At 43.8% G+C, this 10,760-nt stretch overlaps 3 protein-coding genes across 9 annotated transcripts; 2 read left to right on the forward strand and 1 right to left on the reverse strand.

The window, feature by feature from the left end:
• The first annotated feature begins 1,031 nt into the window (after positions 1-1,031).
• On the forward strand, positions 1,032-4,608 carry LOC112281850 (uncharacterized). Of its 6 annotated transcripts, none has more exons than XM_024518797.3 (3): positions 1,032-1,169; positions 1,298-2,348; positions 2,470-2,835. In XM_024518797.3, exons 2-3 carry the CDS (start codon positions 1,904-1,906, stop codon positions 2,574-2,576), a joined length of 552 nt encoding a protein of 183 aa, XP_024374565.1. In that variant the 5' UTR covers positions 1,032-1,169; positions 1,298-1,903; the 3' UTR covers positions 2,577-2,835. The 6 variants fall into 6 exon arrangements, 5 of the variants coding, with proteins under 5 accessions (XP_024374565.1, XP_073389538.1, XP_024374566.1 ...); XM_073533437.2 differs by having other exon boundaries at positions 1,109-1,225; positions 1,394-2,348; XR_012217359.2 differs by adding an exon at positions 2,848-4,608 and having other exon boundaries at positions 1,123-2,348; positions 2,480-2,610.
• On the reverse strand, positions 3,699-4,631 carry LOC112281851 (ribulose bisphosphate carboxylase small subunit, chloroplastic). The gene is made up of 2 exons (XM_024518800.3): positions 4,237-4,631; positions 3,699-4,055 (listed from the first exon to the last, which is right to left on the reverse strand). The coding sequence occupies exons 1-2, from the start codon at positions 4,555-4,557 to the stop codon at positions 3,828-3,830; spliced, it is 549 nt and encodes a 182-aa protein (XP_024374568.1). The 5' UTR covers positions 4,558-4,631; the 3' UTR covers positions 3,699-3,827.
• Positions 4,632-5,539: 908 nt separating this feature from the next.
• On the forward strand, positions 5,540-8,111 carry LOC112281868 (uncharacterized). Of its 2 annotated transcripts, none has more exons than XM_024518830.3 (2): positions 5,540-5,785; positions 6,430-8,111. In XM_024518830.3, the coding sequence occupies exon 2, from the start codon at positions 6,594-6,596 to the stop codon at positions 7,692-7,694; it is 1,101 nt and encodes a 366-aa protein (XP_024374598.1). In that variant the 5' UTR covers positions 5,540-5,785; positions 6,430-6,593; the 3' UTR covers positions 7,695-8,111. The 2 variants fall into 2 exon arrangements, with proteins under 2 accessions (XP_024374598.1, XP_090105641.1); XM_090249515.1 differs by having other exon boundaries at positions 5,547-5,833.
• Positions 8,112-10,760: the final 2,649 nt, after the last annotated feature.

The following is a 10,760-nucleotide window of genomic DNA, read 5'->3' on the forward strand; positions in this document are numbered from 1 at the left end:
GTCTGAGGGGTCTGTGGAAGAACCCCCTCTCTCATCAACTCCTACCCTACGAAGCTCATGCTTTTGACACATCACTGAGCTCAGCTACGAAAGCCTCATAAATATCAACACAACCACATAATCTCTTTCGGCACCTTCAGTCACTGCTTTCAAACTTTTACCAGCTTGTGATCGATGATTTGGGATTCGAGTGAGCGATCAATTATCTGTAGGAAATTGGCAGTATCACGTCAATTGCGAGCACGCAGTTCTGTTGCGCAGTGAACGGACAACAGTGATGAAATATTGGAGTCTATGTGCTTGAACAGGGAGGCTTCATCTGCGTCCAAGTAGCGAATTGTCGAGCTAAAGTGCGTGAGCGACTGCTCGGATCATATCCCAAAAAAGAGTTGGCTCCAAGTCACGCCTCTGAACGATTTATTCGGGCAAGTCTAAAAATTCCCTACATATGCTTGTGCGAAATATCCAAGTCTACAGAGCCCTTGAATGATTCCAACTATCTTCTATCGGTGACGAATTACTGTGCCTTGTGCAGATACGAGTCGACTTAGATTATGCTCATGAACCACGCGATAGTGCTGGTTTGCAGACTCAGTGAATGTGTACTTCGGCCATTGCTGATGCCTGATTCTTTTGATGCAATTGCAAAAGCTCTGGCCCGTGAACCGGCTTTGCAATGACAAAAGGTCAGGCTTTCGTCGGCTATTGCGAAAGTACAGTGTGCCCTACGGTTCGCTCTGTGGAAATTCCTTACATCTTGTTATAATTGTTGTAGAAGATCGTGAACACACGCTCCTGAAAGCAGCACAATCGCGAAACGACCGACATTGTATAATTACAGAGCTTTTTGTTAGCACTTGCTCTAGGATAAGGCAAATCATGACGACGACGTTGCATGATCGAATTACCTTGATAAACAGAGTTCCCTTCAACCAGTCTTTTGAGCACGCTGTACAGGGTGGAGATAAGGAACCATGTGTCAATGAGTAGAATCTGGAGCCTCGTGAAATCTCTACACTAGTTACTCAGAAAATTCTCAATGGAGGAAGGAACCGGGGACGGCGTTTCAGTAAGACCTCTACGAATCAAGCGAAGCTACATCACCAAGAAGCAAACGGAGCAGTGCAGATACCAGAAGACCAGAACTTCGTCAACTATTCAGGCGGATGGTTGCAAAATAACTGTTACATGTCTTAATGGAGGCTGGTCAAATAGTTGCCATATGGTTAATACCCTCTTCTTCTTCGAGTACTTTCACCACTTTTTTCTGACACTTCAGCTTGCGTTGTTTTTGCAGCGTTCTCTACCACCTTGCAAAGTCTTGGCAAGTTCAAAGCCCACTTCATAGCCTGTTCGTTGTGAAGAGTTTGAATTACTTTTCTATGCCATTCAGGGATGATGGGTACGCTCTGAAGCTTCTTTGTGGGGGTCCTAATTCATGTGGAGGAAAGGTTTGGGAGTTGACTTCCAAATTGGAGGCGAAGGTGAAGAACCAACTGCCGAGACGGTTCAATCGCAACGGCGAAGGAGAACTTGCCCACAACGACAGCTCCAGCTTGGGATCCCCCCCACGCGTCGCACAACGGAGACCTCGAATCAAGTCTTTTACATGACACTTCGGGACGCGGAGGAACCCATGACTTCGCACGATCAATGTCACCGTCATTGGAAGAGAATTTTCAGGGCAGGAAGGTTGGGGACAGATCTCCCAATTAATCAAATGATCGCATTCACCAAATGCCATACCTAACCTCAGTAGCCGAGGTAGGATTTCACTTCTGCTGGAACGAACAACTTCTCCGTCGATTTTGAGATTGAAGGTAGTGCAATCATCATTTGCCTTTCACAACCTAAAGCATTGGTGATCGAATGTCACTGGTCCGAGCGCACACAGGGCGTGCCCATGGATCCAAGCCCTTGGCGCGCCCTGCATAGTGAACCCGCGGATCACAGCGTACCTTTGATGCTGGACATGACGAAGCACACTCTAGGATTGGACAAGTCAAGTGACCCCAACTTGGCGACGTTGATAGAAAAGACGGATACAACCTTTGGAACACAGAAGGCCAGGGATCCAAATGAGCCCATCACGGTAAAGGATACGATGGCGACTCAGGAAATGGACAAATCGAAAAACTATGTAGCGTTCACTCTCATGGACGAGACGAAGCACACTCTGGATTTGGGTAATTCCCGTGATACAAATGCGCCTTCCTTGCCAGAAAAAACAGAAGCAAATTTAGGGCTAAGTGGGTCTACGTCGCAAATTGGTAAAGATATGCGGCAGACTTTCCCCGCGCATTCGGGTTTTGTGCCGCCAGCAAAAACTGGTCTTCGACCAGTAGGAGGTAAGTAACCATCTAGCATTCTCGAATTTTTTCAAGCATTGGAAGAATGTTTCTGAGCAGGCAACAATCTCTAGTTTGGGGAAGACGGAGTTCTGTTTACTTGGATTGAGATTGATTGCAGATTATGGCAGCGCTGAAAGGAGGATGACAACTATCGACGTACCAGAATACAATCCATCGGTAAACAAACACGAGATGCCTTGCAGTTGGAAGAACATTATCTGGTAGCAAGTCTGAAGTTGTTGAGGGTCAAGAAGGCACGGTGAGAGAGACGGGGTGCAAAGCTCTTCGATGTCGCAATCTTCTCATTCATGCGTTGTGAAATGCATCAGACTTGATGAGAGTTGTAATGAATCTTGCCGTGTGATGGACTATGACAAAAACCCTGATGGTTGAACTGCAGTCTGGCACAGTTAGGGTTGAGACGTGTCACGATCATTGTACACGACGTTTTGATGAATTAAACCATTGCAGTGCTTTCGTGTAAGGGTGGGTACAGATGGAGCAGTTGGGTTGTGTACCCTGTTGTGACGGCGATTGGTAGGGGTGCAGCCATGCAAGTGATTTGCATTGTCAGTGATAGAGATTGTTCGTTACGAAGTGTTCTGTCTTATCAAAATGTTTGAGTGCTGGTATTTGAAAAAATTTCAATTCTACTTCATCGGTATGCACTGATGCAATTGCAGTTTTTTAAAACGTAGTCGACGAGCCGGTGTTTATTTCCTCGCCCATACAAGTTGATGTGGTTTGAAGGTTTTCTTCGAGAAAACCGATATACCTCGTTAACCTGATGCTATCGAATTTGGAATTAGGATGAGCACTTTATATGTTAAATGTACTTAAAATCACTCCTTGCACATGTCACAATTCACGCGTGGTCATAAATTGTAGGTCGCTGCACAAGCAGATTTGATCAGTATGTTGAACGAGGAATAGTCGCCTATTATCATGAATGTTCATTTTTTGTATTTGCTTAATATTCAGTTGTAATGCAAGTTTGAACTCTGAGCGAGCTGTTGCAGAGATTACAAAGATTATTTTTATAATTTCCACATTTCTACACAAACATGGTTGGTGGAGACTTACAACGGTAGATATATATTTAACTGTATGCAATGTCTAATAAGCAAGTTGACGGGGCCACCGGCAATTGAAGGATTTCCAAATCGAATTCGAAACACTCCACTCTAACCATAACCTGAGAGTACTGGGTGTAGAAGAGTCGATCTCGGAGATTGAATGTAGATGTCTTCACGTCAGGAATGTGAAAGCACAAATCAATTCTCTGGCTAGATTACATTGCATAAAGTCGAAAGACAGGGAGAAAGGAATAGGAAAGTACACTTCACATTCGTGCAAACTGAGTTTTGAAATTCAGTTTCGTGTTCAAGCCAGCAGAAAGTAGAGTACATCAACAGCAAGGGTTTCAAACCTCGAAACTACCTAATGACCTTTAGAGTCAGGAGCTCAACAAATTCTCTAGTTGGGCCTGGCGACCAAAAAACCGCAGATCTGAACCTGCTTCACGTTGTCGAAACCCAAGATACGTACGAAGCATCCGGGAAAGGTCTTCTTGCACTCCTCAATCTCCCTCAGGACCTGGGAAGAGTCCTGGCATCCGAACATGGGCAGCTTCCACATAGTCCAGTAGCGGCCATCGTAGTACCCGGGAGATGAGTTGTTGGTGCGGGACACGCCGTCAGCGTTCTGTTTCACAAAGATAGCCAAGACATGTTTGGTCAATTCGCGGTTTACAGCCTTCACTGAAGATTAATGGAGGACGGCGAGCTTAAATTCTAACGATAGAACTCCTCATTAAGACAAAAATGATAAGCCAACATCAAACAAACAATGCAATGCAGCACCAGACAAGGTTCGTGAAACTTACCACGTCGAACTCGAGGCAAGGGATCAGCCCTTGCTGGATCATGTACTCCACCTGTTTGGCAATGGAATCGTCGCTCAATGGGGGCAAGTAAGAGAAGGTCTCGAACTTGGTCATGCCAATGGGGTTCCACACCTGCATGCACTGCACGCGGCTGCCGTTCTGGACGGAGCTCAAGCTCTGGGCCTTGCTAGCGAACAAGGTGTTGCTCTTCAGTCCGGAGAAGGCCTTGACGGAGGCGGACTCGGAGGTGGACGCAGCAGATGAAGCTGCCGTAAAGGCAGCGGGGGCCACCATGGTGGAAGCAGCAGTGATGGACGCCATTGCTCAGAAGTAGGATCGACTCACAACAGAAAACAACAGCAGGAATTACAATCAATGCTGTAAAAACAGCAGGGGATTGCAACTGTGAGTGAGACTGGGGCTGGAGAAAGAGGAATTATGTAGCAAGTGGGTGGAGTATGAAATCCCACAGCTGGATGCAGGGACCCAGGAGATGGCAATGGAGTGAAGGGTGTCCACAGACTCGGGGGTAGGGTGGACGCCATCTGATCTTAGTTTGGATGGCGCAACAGTGCCCTCGCTTCTGCACGGAGGGGAGGTGTGAGGCTGGGAGCCTCTCAGGTCCAGAAAAAGAGCATGGGGCTTGCTTATCTCCGTCTTTCCTTCCACATTTCCGAGCTCGTAGTTTTCTGTTCCATCTCTCAACGCTCAAATTTACTCCTCTGGATTAATGACTCTATTGCATTAGGCTTAAAGATGTAAGCAAACAATACAGTGCGAAACATGATTCTCGGCGTTTTATGGTTCGGAAACGAACTTAGGATAATCTTGAATTTACTCAGGTTTTTTGATGCAGGACGATGAAAAATAATGTACCAAGTGTCAATCACTTAACATCATTTAATCATCCAATTATCTTTCTTTTGCTTAAGGCCATAAAGATGTCTAGGCAAAGCTTAGTATCAAGAGATTGGTCGTGCTTGTGTATTCACATTGGCCAGCACCTTCGTAATAAAATGATTTTCTTCAACTGTGTATGTCTAGACTTCCAATCTCCTTTAAAATGAAACAAATTGTACAATTAATTTATATTATTTTAGAATACAAGTTTTTTTTTAACACAGGACCCTAGTTTATGTTCTCCACTCTAACGGGGAAAATAAGGAAGTAAAAACTTGGTATTTACAGGGGAGGATACAAGTAAGGAATAAAGAAAAGGAGGACATTTGCTGAAGACCCCACCACCGAATCAACTCGTATTTTGCTAAATTCCGCTTCGTGCAAACAAAAATAAGAGACAAGAGGTAGCCAGAGAGAGGGCCTTGAATACTTGGGAACCGCTAAAGGGTTATGGGAACTTGAAGTTCTAGGGCTTCGCTAGGGTTTCGGTTAGAATTCTAGGGCTGGGACTCCAGAAGATGAATTACTTGGAGCTTCAAATTTTGCCTGCAGTGGTGAATTGCGACAGTTAGCTATTGGAATCGCTGCTGCGGGTGGTATCCAGCGGAAGACTTAGATTTAGAGTGGGCATTTCCTCAGGCTACTGAAGGTGAGGTGATTGGCGGTGGCTGCATCTGCTCGTAGTCTTCAATCGAGGGTGTGTTTCTCGTGTGTCTGGGGGTTAGGGTTTTATCCTGATACTACGTTTTGGGCTGGCTTTATGTTTTGTTTTGATATCTTTGATTATGAAGATGCATTGAGCGAGCATTTGGAAAGTTTCAGGGTTTGGTGTGATGTTGATGGTTTTTGGGTGCAATTCAATACGACACGCAGAAGCAAATCAGATTCTGTGTTTGTATAAAAGCCTTTCCTCTGTTGCAAGCTATCGTCAATGTCTAGTGACAGGAATTTGGGGGTTCGCATTTGGACTGGTGACAGTGTTTCAATGGTTCAGAATGTTTGAAAGGGCGCGTGGCTTTGGTCTGAGATTAGTCTCAGAATTTGCGAGGAATGTTGAATTCGCGTTGTGCACAGTGGGATGCCCCACACAGTTTCTCCAATTTAACTAATAAATCTGTCGGACCTTTCAGAAGCGATCAGTTCGTATCTGATATAAGCATGTCTTTGTTTATTGATTTGGTTCTTCGACTTAAAGCTCTCAAGTTTTCCTCCAAGTCACTTGTTTCCGTAGTTTTGTCCTCTAATTTCCTTTGATCCGATGACCGTAGTGGTAATTGACATCGTTTTGTGCAGGTAAGAAATGAAGCAGGTTCTTGAGGAGCTTCTTGTGGGATGATCCTGGTTTTATAGAATCCTACAATCCTGGGGTCGATGTCTTTAGACATGTACTCGTCAATGATATTCCAGTCTTATCCTACCGAATGTAATATTACATCTTAACGAGTTCTCTTAGCCGAATGGGATGCTATGGGCTTCTGGTTGATCGTTTAGCGAGACCGCGCCTCTTTAACATTATGTCATGTAGTTATCTATGTCATCCTAGGAAAAAATTATCTCAGATGTTGTCTGTTTCGGCTGCAAATTTAAATTCCCTCGTAACCTCCACTATTGAGAGTAAGGCCATGGGAGAAAGCCTCAAGGTAGTGTACAAGCCACTGCAGTCCACGCAAGGGACGGGTATTGAACCAACTGTAGTAGCTGAGGGATTTCAGGGATGCCCAGCTGCTCAAACTGATGCCTCTGATGATGACAATGGTGGCGTCACTAGTACAAGCTTCACAGCTCGGCGACCATTCTGCGATACATGTCGGAAAGCTCAGTCTCTTTGCATCTGTGTTCGGATCAAGATGATTGTAAATAACAAAGTCGGCATTACCATTCTCCAACACCCAGAGGAGAAGGATCATCACTTGGGAACTGCAAGAATAGCCGCTTTGGGCCTGCGCAATGTGCAGGTACTGTCAATCCCTGAGACTGATGAGAGAGTTTCCTTCCGAATTCGTCAAAAAGTTCCTGGTTCAAAGCGCAGCATAACTGGCAGGGTTGGCAATAAAGGAAAAGTTAAGCTTGAACCACAGACAGCAGTAGTATTGACACCAGATGTTCAAGAGAGCGAAGCTGATCATCAGCAATCTTGTGATCCTCATTTGATTCCTGCCTGGATGAACTTGCCCCCCAGGGTGGGGCTGTTATTTCCCAGTGACAAGGCAATTGATCTGGTACCCGAACTTTGTGAAGGAATGGATTGCCCAAGCCACTTTATAGTTCTGGACGGTACATGGTCCAAGGCCAAGCGAATCTATTTCGAGAACCCTTGGCTCCACAATTTGCAACATTATAATCTGCCTCTCTCGACTCCTAGTATGTATGGTCCTGTAAGGCGGCAGCCCAAAGAGGGGTGTTTATCAACTGTCGAGAGCATTGTCTGCGCATTGAAAATGCTGGAGCCTGCTACTGTTGGTCTTGATTCACTTTTAGAAGTGTTTAACTCTATGATTGAAGATGCCAAGGGTTTTCAAGCACAGACTGAACTCAAATATCGGCGAAGTGGTATGTGACAATCTCAAGTGGTACCTTCATTGCAGAACATACCCTACAGGTCAGATTTGCTGCAGTACACTCCACCTGTTGTGGTATCTTCAGGAAAGAATAAGTGGCAATAACTTCAGAATATTGAGTGTCTCTATTCCATCAGTTGCTCTTTCTCGTCTTTATAGACTGGTTATCTACACTGCAACAAACCTGCGTGATAGGTGGTGAGGAGGCTGATGAGCCCAGAACCAGAGCACTGCTACTCAAGTCTTACAACATTTTTTTTGTTGAAGCCTTTGAGGTGATTTTTCTCCTTCTCAATACAATTATCTTTTTAAGGAGCACGATAAACGAACAACAATCGTATATCGAAATGTATTCCAGGTGTATTATGCATCTTGGCTAACAGAATGTAACATCTTGGGCCAAATTTAGTTCTAAAAGTCTCACCGAGGTTTCATTGGTCAGTCGATGTTGATGAAGCGATCCCTAGTTTTCAGATTCGGAGTAAATTGAGACCTATCTTGTGAATCCTGCTCTGTTTTTTAAGCCTTCTGCTTAAATTCCTGGAGAAAAGGGCGTCCTCTATTTGTCAGTGCATGATTTCGTTCACAGAATTGTGTTGAAATGTCTATGCCTTATTGTTAATATGGTACCCATACCCACATCATCTGCAGTTGTTCGTCACGTATTCGAAGTGTAATTCTCGTTCATTCCCAGAGTTTGTCGTCCTGCAGGAGAAGATAATTATGGAATCCTTGTCTTCATTTTTAAGGCATGAATGTGCCTGAAGAGCTATGTTTTGCAAATCCACGCCAAACTATTGCTCCATGCGAAAATGTGGTCTCGAGTAGGCAACGGAGGTCCTGCCGTAAAGAACGACAAAATAAGAGTCGTGGTTGTCTACAGCCTTGTCGTTGAGTTCCCTCGCGACCCTTGCGCACTACTAATGCAACCTAAAACCGGAACTTCAAACACGACCAGGTGAGGCAGTAGGTTGCCAGCACTATACCATTGTATCACCAATTGAAAATATCTCAACATAGCCTGAGCCCAAATCTTGAACCGCTGAGGGGTCATTATCTGGTGTTTTTGACATCAATATATATGTCCACTTGTGACTGGCTCATGAAATTCTGCGTGCTAGAATCCATGATCAAAGAAACAATAGTCCAAAACTTTAAGCAATACGACACCGTCTGTTAGATTGTTTTAACACATTTATCACCACAAAGGATAAGGGGAGTTATCCAGCTTTTTATCAATCTCGTCACCACCTTCCATTTTTTGCGATTTGTTGATAAGTCCAATGAGTACAGAATCTCGATCTTTCACAATCAAGTTAAAAAACGAATCACCAAAATAAGAGGTGAGCAAGTCACTCGATCCTGAAGGTATATGTTCGTATTATCGAATAATTTAGCTATTACTGTGTCAACAGAAGTCTCAAGAAGTCATAAGAAAAAGCTTAGAAATTTTTAAATATAAAAGAATTGTGCGCAACCTCAGTTTTGTGTCCCAGTTATTGAAAAGTCATCAGCCAACATTTTTCAACACAATCATCGTCTACTCACTCGCCAAGCCTTGCATGAGCATTAATAAATTAAAGCCAGTTAACCTGCACCATATATCTGGTGTAGACTTTGCGGAGAGAATTACAATCCTAAATATCACTGTGATCAAAAAGAGGGTGTCAAAGGAAAGGTTTCAAAAGATTACCTCTAAATCTACCTCACTTGTATTGGTAACATGTCACATGGTGGAGCACACCATTCCTTTCTCTGATCCACCGCGTCGACAATGATACGGCTTCGGCGTCGCCACCTTGATGGAGAGCTACTGCTCCTTGGAATATGCATCAAGTTAGCTTTCACATACCCTCGATGTTGTCTTACACAAGTAGTGGAATATATGCACCAATCTTCGCTACATTTCTCACCTGCGCTCTAGTAACGCCAGATGCAGTTAATGAACACAACTTTATCCAATCTCTCCAACAAGAAATCCACCAGCAGGTTAAAACCTCACAATCCCCCTTCGACTGGGTACTCCTTCATCCTTGGCTGCGGTTTTGTCAGGTCCAACTTTCGATCAATGCACTTACTAACAAAGCACTAATTACCCAAGTCGAAGGGAATTCGTTAAATGATTAAGCACACACGGATTTCACTCCAGGATCTTCACAAATGTCTGGCATGTCCACAACCGCAATATGGCATCACAGAACCGACTGGCAGAGCCACAGAAGACATATCTAACCCATGTCGGATACCTCACCAAACTCAATCCTTTCATAGAAACGGAACGAGTCAGAGTCACAACAAACATCAAGAAAACACGGTAGAGGCACTGATCGACACCACATCGGAGGTACGCACCTTGCACATCCATCAGTTGGCTGCGAGCTAACCTGAGGGTGAACTCGATTTGCGGAGTCGAGTTCCTGGCATTTGCTTCACCGATCCACCAACCAACACGCAACGGCCAGGATTGGCACAGCAAACCTCCTGTGCCAAAAATGAGCTTAAAGCAAACCATTACGCGAAATCTACGATCATGCATCACCGACGCGCTTTAATAATCGCTGCAGAATCACATGCTTGCATAACTCTCTTGATACGCGCTCAGGGTACGTCACGAGATCGACGGCTCGGATCGTCGCATGCATATACACGTTTTCATCCATCCGTGTCTCTTCATTCATTCGTGCTCAGGATGACTTGCAAAATATGGAGAATGGACTTGTGCGTGCATATGACATCTAAGTGCAGGTCATTTTTTCGTTAGTATTTTTGAGATTTATTCTAAATAAAAATGTGAAAAGTTTGAACATTGTTGATGTTTAATACTTATGAAATAAAAATTTAGTAGAAACAAATGCAGATTTTTAAAAATTAAATTATCTTCTATCTTTTCATTTTCTAGTGTTTAAAAATGAATTAAAAATAATACCTATTTTTAGTTATCATTAATTATTTAATCTTATTTAATTTTTTTATTATGTTTTTTCTAATTCTTCTAAAAATTTAATGATATGAAGAATTCATTGCAATTTGTTTAGGGATCAAAATACTTTTGGTTTGGTACTTTTT

Source organism: Physcomitrium patens, chromosome 4, assembly GCF_059467195.1.
Source record: "Physcomitrium patens ecotype Gransden chromosome 4, ASM5946719v1, whole genome shotgun sequence".
Lineage (NCBI taxonomy): Eukaryota > Viridiplantae > Streptophyta > Bryopsida > Funariales > Funariaceae > Physcomitrium > Physcomitrium patens.